At 37.4% G+C, this 25719-nt stretch overlaps 1 protein-coding gene and 1 long non-coding RNA gene across 10 annotated transcripts in view; one reads left to right on the forward strand and one right to left on the reverse strand.

The window, feature by feature from the left end:
* Positions 1–618: 618 nt before the first annotated feature.
* ZBTB38 (zinc finger and BTB domain containing 38) overlaps positions 619–25719 on the reverse strand; it is a 49219-nt gene continuing 24118 nt past the window's right edge. Inside the window, exons 1-5 of one of the 8 annotated variants that reach the window (XM_087740090.1) lie at positions 24810–24868; positions 23995–24060; positions 23096–23232; positions 18471–18584; positions 619–5648 (exon numbers count right to left, since the gene is read on the reverse strand). In XM_087740090.1, coding sequence (XP_087596216.1) covers positions 2073–5648 — 3576 coding nt within the window. In that variant the 5' untranslated portion in view covers positions 18471–18584; positions 23096–23232; positions 23995–24060; positions 24810–24868 and the 3' untranslated portion in view covers positions 619–2072. Of the gene's footprint in view, positions 5649–9149; positions 9259–10730; positions 10883–11643; positions 11682–18470; positions 18585–23095; positions 23372–23994; positions 24451–24809; positions 24869–25719 lie in introns of those variants that run through there. The other 7 variants (XM_087740092.1, XM_087740091.1, XM_087740094.1 and 4 more) reach the window with 7 other exon arrangements.
* Positions 10836–24962, forward strand: LOC148050847 (uncharacterized). 2 transcript variants are annotated; one of them, XR_015700604.1, is made up of 4 exons: positions 10847–10966; positions 11789–11856; positions 23365–23540; positions 24477–24826. It is a non-coding gene; the product is annotated as an uncharacterized LOC148050847 (long non-coding RNA). The 2 variants fall into 2 exon arrangements; XR_015700603.1 differs by lacking the exon at positions 11789–11856 and having other exon boundaries at positions 10836–10966; positions 24477–24962.

Below are 25719 nucleotides of genomic sequence, written 5' to 3' on the forward strand. Positions count from 1 at the left end.
ATACAGTTATATAAAATATTTGTAAAATTATCTTTATATTTATAAATATTCTACCTTATTTGCTTTGGTCTATAATTATCATCATACAAGTCCACTTAGAAGTTATCTTTGTGTACTTTCTTTGAAACATCATCGTACTTTCCTGTGTTTATTCTTCTATTATCCTTATTTAAATGGAACCAAAGCTGCCATGAAACCAAAATTTCTCAAAGGGTTCACAGCATTCACCAATGATAGAATAAATAAGTGGACTATATTATTACTTCAATCAATACTGTATAATCATTTCAACTGTAGTTTTATTGTACCCAAGGGGTTCATAGCATTCACCAATGATAGAATAAATAAGTGGACTATAGTATTACTTCAATCAATACTGTATTATCATTTCAATTGCAGTTTTATTGTACCCAAGCTATAGTTTCTTTTAAAATATTCAAGACGACGAAGTAAGTAAACAAACTGTGTACCATATTTGCACGTAGAATGAAGTTGAGGTTCACTAACCTTTGTCCTGACTCAATTTTTTAACACTTCAGAGAGATGAACGTACGTGACTAATTGGAAATGCAGATACAGTACAACTGAGCCCTATCATATAAACTGCAACTTGTACACATACACCCTCTTTGACTTTTTTTAAATCTCTTAGTTAAAATTAATCACATTTTCACAAAATAATATTAATTGTAATATTTTGGTGGTGTCTTTCAGAAGCCTATTCTCCCAGTTCTGAGCAAACTGTGAAGCCGTAAGGCTCCCCATAACCCTCCGGTGTGGCAGGATGAGGGAGGCAGAAAGGCCAACGCTCCTTCCTCCTGCAACCCATCCCAGGCACCTCTCTGCTATGGGCCCGCTGTGCTGGGCCAAAGGCCACTGCGACGAAGCATGCCTGGGGCGAGCCACTGGCATAGTCAGGGGGATCACTGAGAAGGGACAAACAAAGGTTAGGTGTTGTATTTAAAGCATGGGGACGACAGGGAACCCCACAAACTGGCCCTATCCCTGTTTATACATAGGGACCGTCTCAGGGATATATATAGAAGCAAGAATCTACGTATTTACCTCCTCCTCCCAAAATCAAAGTATTTATGGGGATTTGCTCTGCCTTTTGTTGTCCAGGCATTATTCCAGGACAAGGAGGAAGACTGTGTCTAAATCTCCTCTTCTTCTGCTGAGAAGAATGGTGTTTCTAAAAGACAGGAGTTGCAGACACACCAGGAGGTGGACACTCACATACAGGATTTCTCTAAGCTAGGCAGTTTCATGAGAACAATTTTCTTTAGACAAATGCACCTGAATAGCTCTACCAGGCCATTGACATTGGGATTTATGCAGTTTGGAAGACTGGCTATTGTGAGTTCCACTGAATCTTTATTAAATGTCTCAGAGATATCATAAATCTGGAATACTTTCCACACAAGCACTCAGACTTAACGGTTATTATGGTAACTACAAAACTGAATATGGAAAGGAAAAGAGGTTTTAACACCTGAATATGTTTTGTAAATGTTGAGTTACAGAAAAGCACGCCAGAACTCAACTGTACTTCAGCATACCCAAGTTCATGAAACATTTCCCACCTTCACTTTAGAATACACTAAATCACAATTATTTTGTTTATAAACACATTTTTTTGTTAAAAAATGCAATATATATGGTTTCTGCAGCAAAAATTCCTTCTACAGAGTACACTGTGAACCTACGTATTTATTTTGCCTAGAATGATTCTCACTCAAAAACAGCACTGTAAAATAGTTCAGTGACTAGTTTCCTGTAATGCTAAGTAGAAGGGTTTTGGTTGGTCATATTTTTTTCTTTTTTCTTTCTCTCTCTATATAGTTGGAAGTCTATTGTGGCAAAAGTATTTTGGGTCTTTCACATTAAGTTTGTATTATTGCAAATACTAGTTTTTCTTTTCTGTGTTATTTTTCCTTCTTTTGCATATATTGACACATTTAGATGAAGAAATTTGATCTTAGTACATGATACTAATTTGAGCTGAGATGTTTCCCCGTTCAACGCATCAATATATAGTTTTGGATTTTTCTTCTCTTTTGCACAACTGTCACTCAGAGTATAACTTCTGGAGTTACATTTTGTATGTTTTTTACTTCACTTCCTTCTGAGCCAAGGAAACGTGGATTTTCCAAGAGTTTAGTACTTTCACTGCAAAACTGTTCTTTTCTATCTTGTGGACCTGGACTTTTGAATAGATGTTTCTTCTGGTGCATTCCCAGAGCAGCTGCTGTCTTGCAAATTTTGGGGCACTGAAAGCAAGCGTATCCTTTTCCATTATGCTCACGTACATGTCTTTGCTCATGGTTCCTTTTGGTAGAAAGATACAAGAAGCTCTGAAAGCAGAACTGACAGTGGTAGCGTTTTTCTCCAGTATGAATTCTTTCATGTATTTTGAGTGTTTCATTTAAAGTAAACGCCTTATTACAGTATTGGCAGACAAAGTCTTTGACACCCAGGTGAATACGTTCGTGTTTCTGTAGATTTCCAGGAATTGAGAAACATTTGCCACAGGTTTTGCAAGTGTAGGGCTTTTCCCCAGTGTGACACCTCATATGCATTTTTAAAGTGGATGGACTTTGAAATTGTTTTTGGCATAATTCACAAATGTAAGGCTTTGAAGTAGCTACATGCCAGTGTACGTGTTCTTGAATTTCGGCAGTGGAAGACTGATCTCTTTCACAGAGCTCGCAATGCAGATTAGGCATTTCTGCGTTCTCTTCTTGACTGATCGCCTTTTCCTCAGGAGCATTCCTGAGCGCATACTCTCGACTGCACGTGTTGTGGCTTTCCATAATGGTGTTCTTGCTTCCGTGCTTTTTCCTCCATTTGGTCTTTTTCATTTTTCTCAGCTGTTTGGATTTCTTTTTTGGTTTGTAATTGTAATAGGGTCTCCAGGGTTTATCACTGGAGTCCTGGTCACTTACGTCATCACACATTTCTGTCAGCTCCAGGCATTCTGAGCTATAAAGCCTAGACGGGCTTCTTTCTTTTATCTCCATTTCCGACTCCTCAATTAGATTGTCCTGTTTGGACTCATGTTTAGATTTTCGTCCCCTTTTACAAAACAGCTTAGATCCTAATATATGTCTTTTTACAATAGCCTCGTTACCAATTTTTACTGTTATTTGACAAAGAGGCGCAACATTGCTGTCAGTAGATGTCCCAGGTAAGGCAGGCTTTGCAATGTACGTTTCAGTTTTACTTGATTCTTGGACAGTATTTGTTGTTTTGCTAGATGAACCTCCAGATCCTGTGACGTGCTGCGTATCCTCAGTTGCTTCTGCTCTGTTGTACAGCGGTGTTTTCTTTTTCTCCTTAATAGTTTTTGATTTTGTAACGCACTTCCCATAATTATCTGACCCATATTTACAATCATCACTCACAGACTGACTAGGTAGATTATTTGAAGATTCTGTCTTATTGTTTTCTACAGAAGTGACTGTTTTACTGTGCATTATTACTGATGAAACTCTGCTACTGTGCATTATAACAGAGGGTGCAGAACTGCTGTAACTGATGACAGATGTTGAATTTTCATTCATATTAGTTAAAGACACAACCGAGGAATCGCATTCCTGAGAACCAGAGTCATTTGCAGCAGTGGAAACCCTTTTTTCGGCTGTGAAAAAGTCCCTTTGAAGGTCAGAATTTAAGATACCTGCTCCCCAAGAGGAAGAATTCTGAGTATTTGTGGAAGATGCTGTATCATTACATGAAGATGTATCCAAGGCAAGAGTTCTGTTGTTTGCTATTACATTACTTTGAAAATTCAGCGGTGGTAGCTCAGAGCCAAGAGAACTCGGAATGAAACAGTTAGTAGAAGCAGTTTCGTTAACCTGGCTACTCGTTTGAACATTTTCATATGAAGCATTCCGGTAGGACTTATAAGGTAGTCGCCTGCATTTCATAGGTAAAAGTCGATAAAGTTTGTATGGGTACATACTTGGTTTTAAGCCTCCGTTGGCTGTCTTTTTATTTACTGAGAGACGATGGTCAATTGCATGGAAAGACTTCTGATGATTTTTTAGTATATAGTAAGTCATAAAAGTCTCCAGGCAGAAAATGCACTGATACCGTCTTTCTCCAGTGTGCCAGATCTCATGTCTGGTGCGATACTCGGCTAACGCGAATACTTTATTGCAGTAGTGACAAGGATATGTTCTTCTCCATGAATGCACATTTGCATGTCTTCGAAGGCTAGACAATGTTACATAACTACGCTTGCAAACGATGCACGTATATAATATCTGCCCATCAACGACTTTAACCAAATGATCTGTTTCTGGTAAAGTGCAGTTTGCGTTAGAATAATCAGTGATGCTGTTTTCAGACAATAGAGGCTCTGCATTTGCATATGAACTTCCATTCCTTCCGTCCGTAGCAGTATAGTTATCTGCAAAATTTTGTTCGTTTCCATTGTGAACCGATAAGCTACTTGATCTCATGCAGACTTGTTCATGACTTTCCAGTATATTTAGATTTGCAAATTGTTTGCTGCAGTATTTGCATATGACAGTTTCCTGATGCTCTGAATGGAGCTGAAGATGAGTACTGAGTAACACCCTGTCATTGAAGGATTTTGCACAACAGTTACAGTTGTAAACAGGTGGAACAACAGTTGCCACGGATCCAGAGACATTAGCAGAATTGTTTTCCTCTTCTCTTGATAAATGGAAATCTCCTGCTTTATTTTGAGGTTTTGGAAAGGAAATAATTGTCTGATCAGTAACTGCTTCATGTTGGGCTTCTGTAGTGGTTACTGTAGAGGCCGGTACTTTTGCTATAGCCAAACCAGTACCCTGGGGCTTAAAGGCTGTTTTAGGAGTACTACATGCTTGTTTTCCCGGCTGAATGAGTGGCGTGGCTTGGAGATTTTCATAGTGGTCTTCACCCATCTTGTACGAAGGGCTGCTGTCCTGTTCAAGAAAAGGAGTTCCTTGAAAAGTATCTCCCCCAGAAGAAACTGCATAGGAATGTTCGGCCAGCGTACTGGCTGGCTCAGCATCTTTGCACACGTCGCTTCTGTCGAGGCTGATGGGTGCTTGTATTGTCTCAGATACCTTTTTAAAGCTTGCCCTCAGATCAAGTGGAGAAAACAAAGTGTTTTCAGTTTCAAAAATTGAGAATGCATTTGTAATTCGTGGTCCATTTGTCACAGCGGAGTCTTCATGTCTCTTTTCATGTTTTTCCTCTTTGACAGTCCCTTTTTCATTAATGCAGTATGCGTAGGGGCAGGGGGAACTTGAAAAATTAACATCTGTAAGATCTTCGAGAAATGATATCCCCAGTTTTTTCCCTGCAGCTGCAAGGTCCGTTACAGTCTCCTGCCTCTTAACAACTACTGTGGAACTGTAGATGTAATTCAGTATTTCCGTAAACACTTCAGCTTTGAGATCATCTAACTCCAGTACATGACCTGAAATACAGATAGTACGACTCCAAAAAATGTTTTTAAAGTAAAGGCTTGAAGCTGCCAGCACATTACTATGGGCTTTAAATTTAGTATCTTCCACAATTATGGTGACATCACATAAAATACCCCGAATGCGCTGTTCATTTAAAATAGAAAGTACAGTGTCACTGTGGAAGTCGTCCTTGAAATCCTTTGAATGGGACATGACTGTCATCTACAAGAAAAAAAAAGAATGTAAATATATTTAGAAGGCATTTTTCATCCATTTCAGTTACAGATCAAGTTTATAGTTATATATTTATTTTATATATTTTTTTAATTTATTAACTTTTAAATTTTAAGAATGAGTAAAATTTTTTCATAGCATTTCAGGTTGAAGTCATCTTAGGTTCACTCGTGCCAACAATCCTGAAGGCAATCCACATACAGACCAAGGATGCAGGACCCCCAGCAGCTCCTCAGCAGGAGCCAGAGGACCTTCTCTGTGCCCGCATGGGTCTGTTGCCCAGCCCGTGCCTTTCACTGGGGACGGCAGCCGCCAGCTTTCTGTTATGCCAGCGGGTGCATCTGCTCAGGTTCACGCTGAATGACTCACTGAACCCTTGAGGTAATTCCCCCAGCACGTGGGTGAGGTATTTGGTAGATGTTATGGAGAAGGCTGAACTGCTGTGGTTCTGAGGATACTGAGGACTGTGTTTTCTGGGGCTGTTTGTCAGACAATGACTTCACAACACAGCTGCATTTGATGGCCTTATTAAACTGATATTTAAAGCAGGGATCAGAGATCCCATGCAATGAAGTTTCAGTTGCAGGATAAGGCTTTATAAAGAAATGAATGCACAAGCAACACAATTCTGTAAACTATAGCAGAGCAGGTATAACACTATTTACATAAACAGAATATTATTTTTTAAATAGTGATTAAATTGTATTAGATAAATAGTTTACACTTACTTTAAAATGACTGAAAATTTAAAAGTAACTGAATTTATAAATTCATTGATTAAAACAAGTAGAGAGTAATAGAATGTTTTTTCTTCAGTTATAGTTTAGATCTATAGTGTTCACACTTTATAATTTGATAGTGTGTTCTTAATTTCTACCAAATAATAAGATTTAATCACAATAGTAAATACCGTTCAATAACTGACAATTTATAATGAGGTTTAATGATGACAAAAAAATATTTAGATTAGCCAGGCTGCTACTGTATGAATATACTGGTTTACTTAATTGAGATAAAAGATGCAAAATATGAATGAAAAATAGACTGAAAAAATGGATGAATTTGACAGTATGTATCTGGAGAAAATCTCTGACTTAATCAGATGCATTGTTTTGTGCCTTTAAATCTTAAAATCATAGTTTATCATGTGTTTGTTTATTACACTTATTTGGCTTAAAATAAGAGATATTTATTCATTTGGAATGATAACCTGAAATTCACAGTGGTTAGGTATAGTTATCTGCTTTGGTTTGGGATCTGAAAACCCATATATAATTGTAGATAGTTTCTAGCTTACCAAGTCTTCTACAGAAAGAATACTGACAAGAACAGCTTTCTTCAAGCAAGCAGCCACTATCCCATAATTGATTCTTTTTTCTCATTGACAACGTCTGAGATTACATCTGACTTGCTCATGTGATGTGGTATAAGAAACCAACTGTCAGACATCAAAAACATTTCACAACAGGAGCTATTGACAGAGTTATTTCCTGAGTATAGGAAACAAATGATGTCAACTTTACCTCCCAGTGAACTGCCCCATAGGAACTTGCCTGTGTTTTTTCTGTTTCTTTATTAGAGACAGCTGGTTTTAGTTCAAAGACACATCATCTGACATACTGTTGGCTAAATATATCAGACTGCTACTTCTATACTAAGAGGCATTTATAAGCAAGGCCTACAAACCCAAGTCTTTTTAGTAGAAGTCTTATTGTTCAACTAGTTGTTTCAAAATTTATCCTCCTAAGAAGAAAAGTGAATATTTTCAATTTCTACTTGCACGTACATAGATTGCCAGTTTTGTAGTCCTGGATATTTTGGTATGCTCGGTAAACCACCCAACTAGATTCCTTGTGTAAAGATAGTAGAAACTATCATTTGCTATTTGGACATTTAATTTTTTTGCTGTGTGCTAAACCATCTGCTATATATATCTCATTGGAAAGTTATACAGAAAAATTCCGGAGCAAATTGATTTTCAGAGCCAACACTTATTCCTTCTCTGTCTCACTCTATGCATTCCCCAAATAGTCCATTTATTCATGTGTGTAATGATTCTCTACTGCCTTTTATTTTACCTGTCTTGCTTCTCGCATTTGTGAAAAACGCGTGCGAAATGCTATAAAAGCAGAATGCTCTACCTAGCACACACATAAATGGAATATTTCAGGAATATTTTACATTCCGTTTGCAGTTCATACTGCAAAAGGAAAACCTGCTCTTCAGTTTCCAAGGGTGCTCTAAGATACACAGAGATTGAACTTTTCAGATGTATTATTATTATTACGTATTTTTTTAGTAAAACACTGGAAAGTCCATTTGGAATGTTACTATTCTTCTGTATCATTTTTATTATAGAATTATGGAAGAAATTATAGTATTATTTATAAATGTTGCCCCAAACATATGTAAATACCATTTGACCTATTAAAGGTCAACAAAAGCCTTCAGCCTACTAAGCCATCCTTTTTTGACACAAATATGTGTGTTATTTTGATACTTTTTACTCTCAATCCAGACACGAATAATTTCTTAGCAATCTGAACAATACCTTTGTAGTATAACTTAATAGTCTTTGGTGTACCTACAGATAACATTAGCTTCTGAACAGAATTTTTGATTGGGAGTTGCCTTAGTATTTACATATTTTCTGTGAAAACAATAACAGACTTAACCTGTCATTACAAGTTGTTGAATCACTTTGAGAAATACGATTTAAATATTCATCTGAAACTTAAGTGTAATGATCAGTAGGTTGATTAAACTATAATGTTACCTTTTCTGACATCAACAGAATACCACTCCAAGTCAATAGTCATAAGTGAAAATAAGTAATATTAATAGTTGATGGAAAAATCAGAGATTGATGCATCCAAACTCAAATTAGACTACTTATGCCTTACAGACGACACTGCTAATTATAAATACTAGAGCAGCCAGCTCTTCATGGACACTGCAGAGGGAAGAAGCTACTGTGATTTTTTATATTAATATTACTTGGAAGTAAACAAAGAGATCACAAGAAGTTTTACTGGCCAATGAATACCAAATATAACAAACAAATTTTTTTACTACCGAAGAACTGTTGCAATCTAGGAATATTGTTTTTAACTTTTGCTAAACTTTTGTAATCCGTTGCCAGGCAAGTGTACCCCATTACATACAAGAAGAGATTCTTTTATTCCACTTCAGTCGCTTAAGTTTGAAAGACAAGCTAGTGGCATCAACAAAAAAAACCCCATTAGGGCCAGTTGCCAGTACACAGGCAGAATAAAAAAACCAGCAAGATACTTGATAAACTATAATAACAGTTCTCTCCCTGTTTTCTTGTTCCACGCATTTCTACTGGGATTTTAAAAATGGTTTAAAAATTATTTTAAAAATTTTTAAAACTTTTTAAATTTTAAAAATTTTTAAAAATTAAAATTTAAAAATTTTTAAAAATTAAAATTTAAAAATTTTAAAAATTTTTATTTTCCTGGTACTTACCAACATGACACTAGGCAAACACGTTCACTCCATAATTTTCTTATGTTCAGTTTCATTCCACTCTATTAACATACTTCAAAGGCTATCTCTGTTTTGTTTCCGGCCTGTGTCCCGAACTGAGAAGGAACATTCATCTGTACCTAACTCTCCTAAAGGGCACTATTTTGTTCGAGAGCAGCAACGGGGCCAGGCATCACAAACAAACAAAGCAAAAAACCAAAGAAAAACAAGTACACACACCCCACATCCCCGCCAGCTCTTATCCTGATCCTTGCCTACCTGGAAACCTACTGCCCAACCATCACTTTTTTGATGGTCGCTCAGTTTTTTTACGGAACCACTTCACCAGTCCCATCTGGGCAGCATGGCTACGCAGGGCTGCCTCGACCAGGGTCCCTTCAGCCTCCTTACAACCTCAGGCACGCAGGGAAGTTTTAATGACGTCTAATTATGTTCAGTAGCTTGCAGCGGCATGTAGCTTAGTGCTCCAGTCTACGCAGGTACGCGTTATTTCTACAAGTACATTTCTATGTTTTCTCTTTTAGACTCTCGCTGCTTGCATCCTTCCCCATTAACACAGAATACTTGCCTTTTCTATTTGTTATAGCCTCATAAGCATTATAGACTTTAAATCATTTTTTCAGCCTCGCACTGTTTCCTCTAACTTTTAATTCAGACAGCTGGAGGGGGGGTAGAATTTAGCATAAGAATATTATGATAGAATTAGCAAATCTCTGAAGCCACCAGATGAGCCATTCCTTCAGAGTTGTAATTGTTTCCTATTATTAGCATCCCTAACTCATTCTCTCACTTCCGACTTTAGGCTTTTCACGATCATTCCTCATCACATGGAAAACAGCCTTTAAAACCTTATCAGTGCTCAGAGCAGGCTTACGCTCTTTATTAAGTGATGTTTCTCACTTTGAAAAGCAAAACGAGTTCTGTCTCCGTAACAGGACACTCGGTAACTGATCTGGCTCTAAAAATAATTAAAAAAACAAAACAAAACAAAACAAAACAACAAAAAACCACACATCTCCCGCTGCATGCCCGGTTCTTTCTGATATCAAAAGGTTTCACCCTTTTGTCCGTGTCCTTGCCGAAACTTTTAATGAGCCGAGCCGAGGCCCCCCCCAGAGGAGCAGGCGGCTCCCTCGCTCCGTTCGCCCACACGGTGGAGCTGGACGCGCACGGTAGAAGCCCCGTCCCCTTTTCTTGCTAAAGCAAGACACGAAATAAAGGCTTTTACAACTACATTAAATGTGGGCTGCTACGGCAGAGTTCAAATGCGATTGTCTCGTAATCCTGCACGAATTACATAAAATACAAGCTCCTGGTGCAGCACGTTAACGTCAGTACATTCGTCTGGCTTAAAACGGAGCCTCTTGAGACATCAAACGTTTGGCAACCCGTCAGCTGCAGACAGCTTGAAGACACTTCCTGTTTATGGGCAACAACTGCACTCCGGACTTAATTAAATCTCTAGCCGAGGAAGCAACGCATATTAACCTGCAATATGATTTTTCCCAGCCGTAACAGAAACGCTGACGCAATTTTACGCTCGAATGTAGAACGACTCACTGTTTTTGAGCTACCTGGCGATTAAAACCATGCCTTGGGGGTGTTCTCTAGCAGGGAGGAAGACGAAGGCAGCAGCTCAGCGGGACGGCGCGCTGGGTGCCCGGCCGCGGGGTGACGTGACAGGTGCCATCTTCCCGGCGGCGCGCGGCCCCTGCGGCCCGCCACCCGCGCCGCGGCGCGCGGCCCGCTGACGGCGGCAGGACGGCGCAGCAGCCATTTTGCTCTGATAATCCCCGGTAATCAGATTTGCCTGTGGCTTGTGAAACACGGGCTGGTTCCAGCGCCCCGGCTCCCCTTCTTCGTTTACTAACCGCTACGTTGTTTCTCACGTGTCTGTTTTACAGCGAATGCTTTGTGCTTAATTAACGCAGCCAGCTGGGATATTTAGCCTATCGGCCAAGTTGTTTATATGCGACGACTGTAAATTTAGAAAGACGAGGAAATGCGGTGTTGCCCATATCCAGCCCCTTGCTCCACGGTCATCAGTGCAGTTTTGTCCACGTCATTTAGAATTCCTCCTCAACCTAACAAAGGATTTTGATTGCCTTCCTCTCCTTCAAAGCCTTTCTCATATGAAGAAAGAGGAAGAATTTATGGAGCGACGTAGCTCCGTGCATAACTTCTGCAACTTCCCACTAAAAAGGAGAGATTAAATACTTCCTTGAAAAAAAAAAATCTGAAATAAATTACACTTGGTTACTGAAGTATAGTTACATTTAACATATTTTCCTTATTTGATTATATTAATTGTCTTTTTTCCTAAGCGTACATAGAAACTCATGCAGTATCATCAGGATGTTTATTTTAAGCAGTAGTTTTATTCTCTGATTTTGGTTTCTTCAGATTATTCACTGCCTCAGGAAACAAGTGCAACAATACTACTAGCACTTCAGAAGCACTAACAAATGCTTACCTAGATAAAGAAGGAAGTAGCTTGATTTCATCTAGCCAGATGCTCCAATAGATTTGGCACAGTCTTCCTATATATTCTCTCTCTCTCTCTCTCTCTCTCTCTCTTCTCTCTCTCTCTCTCTCTCTCTGCCTCTCACTTTAAATAGTCAGCAAAACCTGTTTTCCCAGGTACTTGGAATCATGAAGCTAAGAGGAAAACTGGTCTTGGAGACAGGTAGAAAACATTGTTAGAAAAATGGACAATTTGCTTTTGTCTTAAAGCTTGCTTCAAAATACTAATTTTGCCCAAGGCTAATCTGGGTTAATTTTTACAAGCTATTGTGTGTGAGCTTTTACTGAACATTTACTTTGTTTTCAAATCTTAAGCCTATGCATTAGAAGCACTGAATAGTAGGAACTGATTTATTTTAGACAAAGAAAAAAAAAAAATCCAGAAGCACAAACTATTTCACCATTGTCACCCTTGATGGGCCTGGAAGTTAGAACTCTGCTAGAGCCCCTTCATGATACATGCTGCTTAGCATCTGAGGAAACTATTTAATGTCAACATAAGATATAAAATGTACTGTAAGGAGGGAAGGTCTTTTTTCCAGCATTCTGTCTTGGAACTATCATATGCTTTCCTGGTTGTTTTAAAAGATATGGAAAGAAATTTTGTCTTCTCAGGAAATTGTCGTAATTCCAGTGGCTGATCTATACATCCCTCTTCTTTCACTATTTTACACAATCCACATTAAAAGATCATCTTAGCAATACTGAATATCTCTGTGGGGAGCTTAATTACTGCTTCTGGATCACTGGAATTCTTATAAATAAGTTCACCTATTGAAGCAATGAGTATCTTTTTAGCTTAAGACTCTCTGCTACCAAAAAATAACCACCTTTCGTCTCATGACAAACTGAGCTGTTCCTATCAGTAGCTGTTCACCAACAGCTATGGGAAATGGAACAAATAGTTGAAGAACACAGCAGCATTGACTGCAAAAGCAAAGTGCATCCCAAAGTTTTCACAACCTTCTTTTTTATGCCAACCTACTTAACTGAGAAGCAAAGTTTTATACTCACATGTAGGCTACTTTTAATCTTGGACTTTTGTCTATTGCTTATTTACTATTGCTTCTTTATTATTGTTTTAGAGGCGTGTATATATATTAATATGTATTAATGAAGATTTCTGACACAAGTGCCGTAAGAAGTATTTGTTCACAAAGGTGTTTTGTGAACAATACAATAATATGGATTAAACCTGTTGTAATCCTTTAAAAGAAAGAAATGCATTACTGAACAACATTAGATACAAGCATCTTTTTAGATTACATGAAACAAATTTAAGGAAGATTAGATTATTAATTCCCCCTAAATCTTAATTAAAATTTATTATTTTTAAGTTGTTTTGAAAATCAGATCCGTAACCATCATTTGTATAGCAGATACCCTCGACTTAGAGACATTAATTTATTTGTACTTGACCATTTGATGCTCTGGCAGTCTTAATGTCTGTAGACACTATAACAGATTTGGAGAAAACCAACTCGTTTTTTCTTTCTTTCTCTTTTTTTTTTTTTTTTTAAATCGATAGGATGTTTTCTTAAGGCAACTTCAGCTCATCCACTAAAAAACAATCACCTTTTTTGTGACTAGTACTGTAATTGAGGGTACTACTTTCCATACATATATTTAATTTGAGCTATTTGGCATTCACAGTCCCATCAGCTCCTTGTCTATTCAAAATATTCTTTAGAGTAAGAAATTCTTTATAAGGCCATCTTGGCTGCACCCAAGATTTTACATTCTCATTATAATATTTCATGTAAAACCAATTGCATGCAAAGAAAATGGAGGAACTGGTACTGCAGTCAGACCTATGTGAATGGACTACATCGATATCTGTGAGAAGTTGGACAAGATTTATCTGCGTCTGCAGTCTTGATTTCAGGGTGTAAGCCACAATACAAATTATATACTTTAAAAATAGCAATCTTACTAGTGTATGTGTACCAATTCCCCTTAAACATATAAATGATTGCACATAACATCACAGAACTATTATGTACTTTTCAAATAGAAGTCTCAGTAGTTTAGCAGTGGATTACTTCTTCTATGGTAAAATTGCAAGGAATAGAGAAAATTGTCAGCGGACTTCTACTTCTTTAAAATATATAAAACAGTTCCAAGGTTACTGAAGTGGTGGTGTTTGGATGCTTTGCTGAAGTCTGATAATCTCACTTCTGCAACTCATGGCACGTGGTATTCTTTCCTTAAGAGTATTTCAGACTGCCTAGGGAAAAAATGTTCCAATGTGCCTCTCTAGTCAAGCAGTTTCAGTTCTTAAACAACAGCAGGAAACAACATATATAGCCTTACCAACTCTTGCAAATTCCTCATGAGTGACAGGATTTTGGTCAGGGCTTGACTGGTTTCCTTCTTAGTGCCTAGACCAGGCTGGCCTATCCATGAGAAAAATCCTTGGATGGACTGTCTTCTTAATTGCTCTCACTGCTGAGGTCAAAGCAGGCAGTGATGCTGCTGAGGAGGAGAACACAGTTCCTCTTCACCCCTCAGGCAGACCAACACTCCACTCAGAAGTGGGGTGCAAGAAGGAGACAGCAGCCCAAAGTGGCTTCACTCCTCTTTCTGTTACATGAGCAAGGGAAAGAGTTCCTTTGTGTAACCCTTCTCCTCGAGCATCAAGTGGAGGGAGAGGAAGGGAGAAGGAGCACAATTATGGAGACCTGCAGCAGCTGCCTGCTCCTCCAAGTCTGGTTGAGAGGAGAGGAGAGGAGCCTGGCAGAACTCATTTGGCTCTCGAACTGCGTGAGCTGTGCATCTGCACCAAAGAAAGTCTTTCTCCAAGGTACATTGCCTTCTTACAATTTAGGCACGGCCTAATCTGAGTCCCGTTAACACTAAACAGAATGCACACAAGCAGTTTTTAAATGTATGACTATACCTTTGTCTCTCCACCAGTCTAAAAAAGAAAATGAAGCAACAGCAATAACTGACATAAATCCAAATTCTTCTTTTGCACAAAATAGAAAAGCTTATGTTGTACTGCTACTAAGAATCAGCTGACTTTACATCTTGCTATCTCTGAACAATCTCAGTATTATTTTCCATTTAAGTCTTTCATTTTTTATGTGCTGCTGACAAGCCACTTTCTAGCCTCCTACACTTCTGGGACATATCATAGTCCTTAGCTAGCATAGATCAATTGCAATCATGAAGCTATGTTTACAGACAGAGTGACAACAGCAGACATTTTTCTGTTGTTGACTGTTGTCAAATGTAGTAATTTATATATTTGAATAGCTTTAAAGAAAAGTAGCAAATTAAACATTTAATTTTTGTTCATTTTGGACAATTACTGTGTGGTATTCTGTTGCCCATTCAGTTATCAGAAAGACAATATAAAAGTAGTCGAACCCCACCTCTCATTTTCCAACTTTGAGAGGAAACATCCTTTAAATATCCGAACCAGCATCTGCAAGAGCAGCAGCCAAGCTGCATGCTCAGGGGCCACGGTTATTCTCAGCCAGGTGTGCTGGCGGCCAGGCCAATGCAGCCATTCTTGCCCTTTACTACAGCTGAGGTAGCAAATCACACTAGACTGAAAATAGAGCTAAATCCCTTCCCCTGGAAACACCTGAGTTAGTTGGTCTGCTAGATGGCTGGACACAGCCATTTTCAAAACTTCAGCTGGTCTTCAAGCTGTTAACTGGCCACCACTGATCTCCAATGTTCCTTAAAATGTTGCAAAATATTTTTGTTATATTGGTAAACTTCAGTTTGCCAAAACCAACACACAAGTGATAGCTATTACTCTGAATCATCACTTAACTGTGGCCATTTATTATGACAACTTATTTGACACACAATAGCTTTGGCTGTACGCTCTTAAATATTCTTATGCTCCATTTTGTGCTGACCTAAGGGGCCCAGCCCAAGCCCTACTCCTCCTCTTCCATCCTGCTGCACATTTCCAGCCTAAAAGCTATAGCAGGGCCTCTGCTCATGCAATGCAGGAGGACTGTAGCAAAAGCAGGCAGCAGCTGGCAGCAAGAAGAAAATCTTCGTGGCTCCAGCTCTGGTTTGTGTTGCATGCTCTGCCAGCAACGTGAACTGCCCCAGGCACAAATCCTGGCCTGACAGTGAGCTCAGCTCAGATGGGCAGCAACAAATAATAAAAAGAAAAAACAGCTGACTTGCATCTCCCTAGTAATTTCCCAAACTCTTATTCCCTCAAAAGCCTTACTAGTAGCGTAGCATGTGATGGTATATAACAACATTGTTTATGGTTCAGGATCGTGAAAAGATTCATGTGATAGTGTTCAAACGATCTGGAATTAATACTAGATTCTGGTACACTTGATTGTTGAGAGTTACGGAAATGCTTAACATTGTCAGGATAATCTTTATTTGCTACATCTCCTTGTTATGTATGAAGCCTTCTCTCTTATTGCACACTCCAAAAAAGTCAATGGGAACCTTTTCATTGATTTCAAGGGAGGTTTAATTAGGCTACTGGTCACATAAACAACTTCTCAGATTACACCAACTGAATTCAAGCTCAGGATTTGCAGATTCTCATTCTTCCTGTCTTTTCAATGATTAGCATTTTCAACTTACTTCTTAAAGTTGTATCATCTTGGGATGCCATAGTAATCCCTGAAGGGTTGTATACGCTTTTCATTTTATATACAAATGAATGAACTTTAAGAAGAAAGGCCAAAAATAACCCGTACATAAACTTGCTGAAGTCAGGTTACAAATTTGTCAAAACTGATCTTATATATCTGAGCTTCTTTTAAAGCCAGAAATATAAAACAAAATAGTACTATACAAACACTTGCATAGAAAGCGTGAGTACTGCCTAAAAGCCACATCCAAATCTTATTCTGAAAGTCCATGAACAACTGCCATTTTGACTTGTACAGCTTTTTCTCCCCACCTCACCCCGCTGCCTTTTTCTGGTGTTGACTGTTAGCAGGCAGCACTCGGTCATATCTCTGCCTGGATACGCTGGATAGAACCGAGAGTGCTATGAGCAACAGCAGTTTCATTTTTATTTAGTGGCTTTAGTTTGTCACCGTGTAAAACAGTATAATCATACTTGCTTCTGAATGCTGGTGCAAGATTCAAATTTAGAATGCCTGAGCATTTCTGAAAGACACTGTAAGCCTTCATTTCCATCCATATTTTGTTGCCTTAAAGCAGTGCTGTAAGTTTTCAGAATCTTGGAGAAAGGTTTCAATTTGCAGACTAAGCCTACCATGCCAATTTTGTCCAGTTATTGCAAGTCCAATTTAAAGTGCAATGAAAAAAATCACAAGAGATATTTCCATTGAAAACATGAGGTTTTTAGGTTAAAACCTTTGAGTATTAAGAATCCACACTGGGCCATGCCCAGAAATCTTTTTATATGGTGATTTTCAAGATGCATGCATTATTGTGAGCACATGGTATGTAAATGCATTGGGCTGCTTAATAAGCATTCACTGACACACATCTGCAGCTTTGCTAATGTACCTTTTATTCGTATGTGGTTGCCAAGGAAACAGGTTATGGCCCAGTATTCTACTGCAAATATACTGAGCAAGTGTTCTATGATAATATACTTAAAATAGGTACAACTTAGATTTTGTAGCCCATTGCTTCTGTAAATCTAGGTAACCTGAATTTATCTAATTTTAATGTTTCGCTGATTAGTTTAAACCATCAACACCATCTTATTGTCTCTGAAAATTCATTACCATTTTCTGCGTCTTACAACATTCTGTATTAAAAGTAAACTTAACTACAGAAAGCATTTTGAGATATTCTAGGAATTGAAGAGGTTTTTGTTTTGTTTTTTTTTAAATTTGGTTGCTTATCTTACATTTTGCCTGGTAGCCTTAATTACTTATTTCTACTTACGAGATATCACCGCATTGACTATGACGCAACAAACCGTTTCCTACAGAAATTTGTGCAAATAGTGCCACTGAGATCAATGAAACTAATCCCTTCCTATAACACAAATTATGATACAAAGAAACAGGTTGAAAATTAATGAATTCATCAGGATTTCACTGATTCTTTCATTCAATACATACATATCTCAAATCTAAAGCACAGATACCAGACATTTATTTTAACCAAGATGATTATTGCACATTCACAGTAAGAAGGAAACTGCTAATATTTGAAAAAGCCATACAAAATGTGAAACTCTTGTTTTGAAATATCCTGATTATTTATTACAATACTGTACTTGAATTTACAAAGTGCTCTTTGCAGCTCATGATTCAAAAGGCTTTTTACTACCCCTGATTCCAGTCATGTATGAAGGTAGAGATTTGCCCGTTTTAGATGAACTATATACAGCTTAACCGAAACAACAATATTAGAAATGGGCATTGGCACTAAGAGAGTTCCTCTACCTTTATTCTATGGCACGGGTTCGTAATGAACACTGGTGACTGGGATCCAGAGTTAACATTCTGCCAAGCTCAGGAGGTTTGCTCGCCTGCCAATATGTTTGGTTTGTACAGATCACTGGAGGCTGTAACAACCTGTTTCAAAGATCTGTTCTGCCTGGTTTTGTTTGTCCAACCTCTATGGCAATAAAAATCCAGCAGGAGCTGGAAAATTCCAACAATATTGACATGAGAATAGAGCAATGCAGTACCATAGCAAGAACAACTCTTAAATGATATTAAAAGAGGTAAAACTTTAACTGAGAGAAAAAAAAAAATAATGCTGTGGTTTTAAAGTGTTAAATATTTTAGCACTATTTCTACACGAGTTTTAAAGAGATTTCAGCTTGCTATAACCACCCCATAAACTTACCCGCCTAAAATCAGGTTGTTCTTCGGTTAGAGTCTTTTAAAAGTGGTATCGACAGGTATTTTCAGCAAAACCATCTCAGTAATTTTGTGAGCTCTGTGGCTGCTGTGTATCAGCCTGCAAAGGGGAAAATCCAAATTTAATGACTAAATTATTAAGACAAGTACTAATTTCCAGATACATTGTGTGACTCATCTAGATTTTCCCTGGAATGCTGTAGGATTCCAAATCTACATCTGGGAGGCTTACAACATACCAGCGATAGAACAGTACCGTTAACCAAACTACTGTGAATACTGCTTCTGCCTGCATTGTTTTATTATGGTTTAACCGGTGTAGTGCAAACTGGACGTAATGGTTCATAATATGTTCTAGACAGAAATGTAAGGACGTTTTCAAGTTTAAAATAAATCATTGGGATCACTGGAAAAATTAGAGTAAAACCAATCCTTGGTTCTACTTCCTTTCCCCCATCTCAACTATGTCCAAATTATTCTTCACATATTTACCTAATAAGACATCAAATAACGGAGGCTTCACAGCTTCCTCAATTAGTCTGGTCCTGAGTTTCACAAGGTAAAGTCAGTGGAAAACAAGTGTATTTTAAGATTAGCTTCACAGTTTGTCAGTTTAGTAAACAAATCATGGTACAAGGAGAAACAATCATCATTACTAGTCAACTCCCTTGACTCCACATAAACTGCTGAAACCAATTACAAGTCATCCTTTATCTTAAAAGCCTCCAGGTTTTTCTGCAGTCTTTCAGAAGGCCTTTTCTTTCTCCTCTTTCCATTCTGTCACTTTTCTTTTGGTCTCTCTTGTCACAGATATCATCACAGTATCTGTGATAATGACATTTCTAGGCAACTCTTGTTCTCTGGAATACACTCCTGTATTTCTCTGCTTAAATGATTACTCATCGTTGTCAAACATCCTAATTTTATGTTATTATGTATCAAACATCCTAATAAGGTTATCATGTAATAGTGTGAAAATTATTCAGAACAGGGCTTTGTTTCAAAGATACTAAACAAAATTAAATTGTTCCATAGAGCAACTGCAAAATCTTACACATAAGGCCTTATGACTCAGCTAACAGGCATTTATATAGCAGCAATTAAGAATACATAGATCCATCTTCCATTTGCAAATATACCACATACTTTTATAAATAACATTATACAGGAACTACAGGATCCGTTACTTTGGCTTTAAAAGGTAAGAAGGTGAGCTAATTTTTTTTGTTGGTTTAGCTGGGTACATTTTTAGTCTATCTTGATTTGAATAAGTATTCTATAGCTCACATCTGCCCGTAACAAAGGCCAGAATGCAAGAAAATTGCATTAAGCCATTATTATTATGTCAAATACCAATAAAGTCATATTCACAAATGACTGTGAAATATTATGGTGAATGGGAAGCTTAAATATCACATTTGGAGGAATCCAGCAGTAAAAGATCGTATCAAAGCTAAAGAATTCTCAAGTTTGATAATACTAGAAGTCAAATGTAATACTATACATAATAAAGCCCTTTTAGAACATAATAAAGCAATTCACATGATAAAGTACAACAGACACTAGATGCCTCAAAAGGGTTAATTGGTACCTGCTCATTACTACCAGAGTCTGTCTAACAGTCTGACAAATATTATCTGAACACAGACAGTTTCACACTGAGAGATCTGCAGTTTCAAATCAAAATGAAGTTTAGAGGCAGAAGTAACCTTAAGCAGAAAAGTCATGGAAAAGCAAGCAGGATAGTGTCTGAGTGAATGATTTTTAGTTTGATTTCGTTTTTACTCATGCTTTGTATAGATTTTCTGTTACGCAGAAATGGAATTCGCATGGATAAAGGAACACATTTCAATTATAAAAGGGAGGACTGAGTACCAACAATTAGACTTCTATGATAAAACTGAAAAACCTCCAAGCCCCCGCCCCCCCCCCAACAATAACATTTGCAGGCTGTGCTGGAGGTGTGAAACACTGCACCTGCTCCTCCGTGCCCCGGTGAGCCCCCTTAGCCAAAGAGAATAAAATGGATGAAGTTTACACAAGATTTCTTGTGGCACCTCTGGCTATAACATTCTGACACTCTGCATTAGCTAGATGCAACTACCATTAAAATACATACAGCAACCCACGTATAATAGTCAAACTGGAAACAGCTTGCTAATTACTAGACGACTCCTTAATAAATAAATCAGTTTCTTTAGCTAGAAGAAGTTACCGTTCACAGGCTGCCAATGAGTTTTTTCCAGACTCATGAAAGCACTTGAGTTCAGTCATATTAATTACAAGAGGACTTGCACCCCCTAACAAAAGAGCAAATTTGCAAATGGATTTAAAACAACCATAGCGAAGCATGGTCATGTAACGGAGCTACACTTTTTTTAAATGCCTTGAGTGGGTATGTTTGAACACAAAGATGTAATAAAAACAGTTTATCACTAAGTGCCTCATCTTTTCTAAAGATAAATATCAGCGGCAATAAATAGATTGCTTCTACATAGCATTTGCTCAGCAACTTCCTTTAAAAATAACCACACAAGAAATAAACAAAGAAATGCAATTTTGATAACTACATGTAATGGCGCACTCCATATTAACATTTCAGACAGGAAAATAATCAGCAGAAGCAAGCTACTGGAGATAAATCAAATTACAAAAAAAATGCAAACTTTAATATGGCACTTGAGAGATGCTGTTTATTACATTTTCAGTTCTGCTTCTTTAGGTGGAACAGGGGAATATTGCACTGCGTCAAACTAATCTCGTAATTATGAATCAAATGGGTTTATTACCATTATTAAGCACTGGCCTATCAAGACAGATGACAAGTCATAATCCTGAACAGTTATACTCTGTTTATTTGGAATGCACTGAACTGATATATTTAGAAAGAAATGAAAATTAGTTTGATATTACTGACACTGTCAAGGCTATTATTGATAATTGGCTGTGCTTCCAAATACCTCCTCTGCATTAATTTTCAGTGCTGCGTCCTCATCCACACAAAATATACTTAGTCATTTTAAAGTCAAGGACATGAAAGGAAAATGGCTACCCTGCTGCAAAAGTCTCATTGCAGTAGTGAGAATTTCTCAAGCCACGTACAAAGAAGATTCACAAGGAGATACACTAGGTTATAAGCTCAGTGGAGACATTTAGTAACGTCTGATTCTGTATAAGCAGTTACCTGTGGTACACATAAGATTTAACTTTACTGATACTGTTAAAAATATTAGCTAAAAATAGAAATAAGGAATTATAATACTTAAATTTTGCAAAATCTGTAAGGTCTGCAAATTACCGCAGACCACAAGTGAGCTTATTCTATAAAGGCTTGTTTAAGATCCGAGAGAAGTTCTTTTCCAGTATGCTTAAACACAGTTCTTTACCTGAACTTCAGAACGGGGCCACTATTTAAGGAAAGGTTTATTAGCATTACTGTGGCTGAATTCAGCAAAGGTGAAAGAAGGTTTAAACATACTTCTGATTCTCTGCACTTCTCAGCTGCTAAGTATTTCAGTGGTACTTTTATACTTGTGATAATGAAACTATCACTTTATAGACACACAGTACAAACCTTGACCTACATGCAAGACTAGGCTAAATTAAAAAAAGAACCTGGGGTATGTTTCTGGAAACAACCAATGCAAAACAGGAATAAAACAGTTTTTTGTTGTGTACAGCTTTATAAACATGGCATCGTTTAAGAAATCATAGCCGCATGGAAACATAAAATGAGATCAGATTCTCGTTTAGAACTGAAAGGAAGCAACTGCAAAATTTCCATTTGCATTGTGATATTGCTATTAAAGAGAATAACATCTTTCTACATCTCTACTATTGCACCTTTTAAAAGGATTTGGTTGCCAAGGAAACTGGTTCTGGCCCAGTATTACTCTGAAACAAATATATTACGAAAGTTGGTGTAAGTAATACAATACTCATAATTCCTTTTATTCTTAATGCTCAAATTCAGGTTTCTGTACCTAAGGCTGTTAAGTTTTTAATTTCATAACCTTTTTTGTGTGAAGTAAAACACACTTCAGTGAACTGATACTCAGTTTATGCTGACAGGGCCACTTATATCAATCTCTCTCTTTAAAGTCCTTCTACCTTAAAATACAAAGAAATACTGCAGGTTTATGTTTGTAGCTAATACTGAAAATATAAGCATTAAAGCATATTAATATTTATTTAAGATTTCGCACAAAACACAAAACCGCTTATGACAGAATTTAAATATTTTTCATTTTTCTTATCTACCTCAATTTTTATTTCTGCATTTTAACTGCAAGCTTAGTAATGCTTATAGTCAGCTTTAAAATGTAATTGAATCAATAGGGTTTTCAAAAATTCTTTTGTTGCATAAGCGTTGCCACGCCCTTAGTACATATGATTATTTTAACAGACATGATTGCTCTACTTTCACAATAGATTTTTTAAAAACAGATAAGAACAATTGTCATGCCAATATGTGAAGCCAACAATTTAATATTAGGTTGTTTTCATTAACAGTTTAATACATTTTTTAACTGAAAGCTACATTCCAAAGCCCATTTCATGTTCTTGCAACACTGACCAAGAAATCAGTAAAACATGCAAATCTCAACCTACCTGCGTGTACCACTTAGTGCAGTGTTAGCATGGCAATGCACCCAGCCATTTTTATGTAAAGCGATGGAGATAAGTTCTATTCTTGGTCTTCTTGATAATTTTTTAGAAGCAGTTGTCAAAAATCAGATGGGAAGCAGCTTGAATAGACCGTGATCAGGAGAACCGAGTTTATCAATAGGGAAAGCAGGAGTGGGGAAAAAAAAACGTCCTCATTCAAGGTTTTCCGAAACTGCAACACAAGGTTGTTTTTTTTTTTTTCTCCTCCTCAGAGGGTTCAAAGCTTGAAGCTGACCACTGCAAAGGCCACTTGTCACATTTACTGAAAATCAGCCTATTGATATCACAGCTGAAAATATAAACTCGACAACCAAAGCCCATTGCACAACGTGGACTGCGTAAGAGTTAAAAATAGATTTGACGTGCCTCCTACCTGCATAATAAATATGTAAGTTTCAAGTGCTTTAATTCGATATTCACATTAATTAACAATACAATATACATTATTTAAACTACAGTAAACGCAAGAAGAAAAAGGGTGACACCATCTGGAAGCACAGTTTGCTTTTTTTTTTTTTTCCTTTCCAAGGGCTAATAATGTAGTTTAAATGTGATGACAAGCTAACAGCTCACCACATTACAAATGAAAAAAGAATTCTTAAGGTGATGCTCAAATATCTAAGCCTGTAATGAAGCACAAACCAGTCTTCACTACTGCATGACATGGCACACAGACCATTTACATACTCACATTTGAGATACTAGGCACAGTATAATGAATTCAATACACAGCATGCACACAGCACAAGCAACGTTAATCCTGCCTGCCATTTTAGGCTTGCAGGAGTAAGATACATACTGCAGCACAGCTCTGGTAAGGGAGGAGGCAAGGGACAGCTCACCTTAAATGCAGTATCTGATTAATGTTGTAAGTGACATTGCGTATCAGCTACAGAGTCTTGGTTCAACTGGGTGGGAGGGAACAAAGAAAATTGTCATCAACTGGTGATGCAAGATGAGCTCCAGTCACTAACACTGTTAGCAAACTCCAAATTCTACAATGATACAGTAGTAGGCATTTCAAACTCTTATCAAAATCTGCCTGTGCAATGGCTGAGTCCGCCTGCCGAGGAAAACAAAACAATCTTCTTGCTTATTGGAGAAACGCTGGATTGACTACAGTAACATCCTCTCGATGCAGAAAGATTTCACGTCGCACATATTAAATCCTTGACGCATTTGCTGTGCTTTCCTAATTTTTAAGTCTCAGTATTAAAAAATAAAATAAAAAGACAATGACAGCAAAATAGCATAACTAAAGGTCTAATGTTCATACAAATAAAACATTTCTTTTTCTTTCCTTTCTGTTTTCTCTCTTTTGCAGTCCATCAAAATCCTGAGCAGTATTGACAAACCACACGAGCACAGGGTCTGACTGCATGATCAGCTGTCTGTGTCTACGCTACACCCTGTTAACCACAAGCACTGTTAGAGCTAAATATATCTGCAATGCAGAAACGGTAGGTGCTATGTGGTTATACAATTCTGAGTAATTATAAAATATTTTTCTATCCTCAGATATAATAAATAAAAGAAAATTTGGTGCTGATCTCTGTCAGGCACGGTATCTGTCAGACTTACAGAACATAAAAGCTATCCTAAGTATACTGACCTAGATAGCACTAAGAAGACTTAAGCAGCGTACAAGCATACTCACTGTCAAAGCAAGGAAAATGAAACAATGATTGTCTAATCAAACTGAAAGCAACAACTCACTACCACAGTATGAATTCCAAAATGCTACGTACTGTATATGCACATCTCATGTTATTGGAAGATGCAAAGCTCCTTTGTTTTTTTTTTTTTTTTCCTCGGAGGCTTTTCTTAGCTACGGTTGCACAATGACATTCTGACATCATGGAGGTCAATGCAGATACTAAAGTGCTGTTGTCTTTAAGAAAAAAATAATTTTGAAATATTAAACCACAGCTGCAGAAATAATAATAATAATTACATATTTCACATCGTCTACTTAACATCTTTCTGTTGCCTTCTGAGATTAATAGCATGCACATTGTTCAGCTGCGTACGTTAAATTGGTATCACCCTCTGCACAGACTGCAAGAGTAATCGTGGGAATTAGATTTTTATAAAATAAGTGTTAAAAAAGGCTTATTTTCTGGAAAACTTCACAATACAATAAAATATTTTGAATATATAGTGAAAAATATACTGAGAAAAAAGCATTAAAAACTGCTAATCTGATTTTTTTTTTAAATGCCTAATAAGCAAAACTGTTTTATTTTCATTGTCACTGTGTCTCCAATGGGAGAATGAGAGAACCATGCCGCAGTTTACTATAACCTGAATTACCTTTCCAGAAGGCTAAACCATCAGGCGAGGTAAAACAAGCTGTAAGCTCTACCTGGTTAGAGAGCAGAATCCCACACACACTATTTCAGTGACTTCTCACAGCTTCCTATCTCTCTACCCGCAAATACCGCAAGCTGATACCCAACACACGAACAGAATTGTGAAGATGAACGTGTTAGCTCTGAAAATATTTCACTGAAAGATTTCTTTAGGTAAATATTGTTTACCATATGTATAAGTGAATATAAATTATT

Source organism: Nipponia nippon, unplaced genomic scaffold, assembly GCF_047370975.1.
Source record: "Nipponia nippon isolate SJK-2023a ecotype South Korea unplaced genomic scaffold, ASM4737097v1 scaffold_7, whole genome shotgun sequence".
In the NCBI taxonomy this organism is placed as follows: domain Eukaryota; kingdom Metazoa; phylum Chordata; class Aves; order Pelecaniformes; family Threskiornithidae; genus Nipponia; species Nipponia nippon.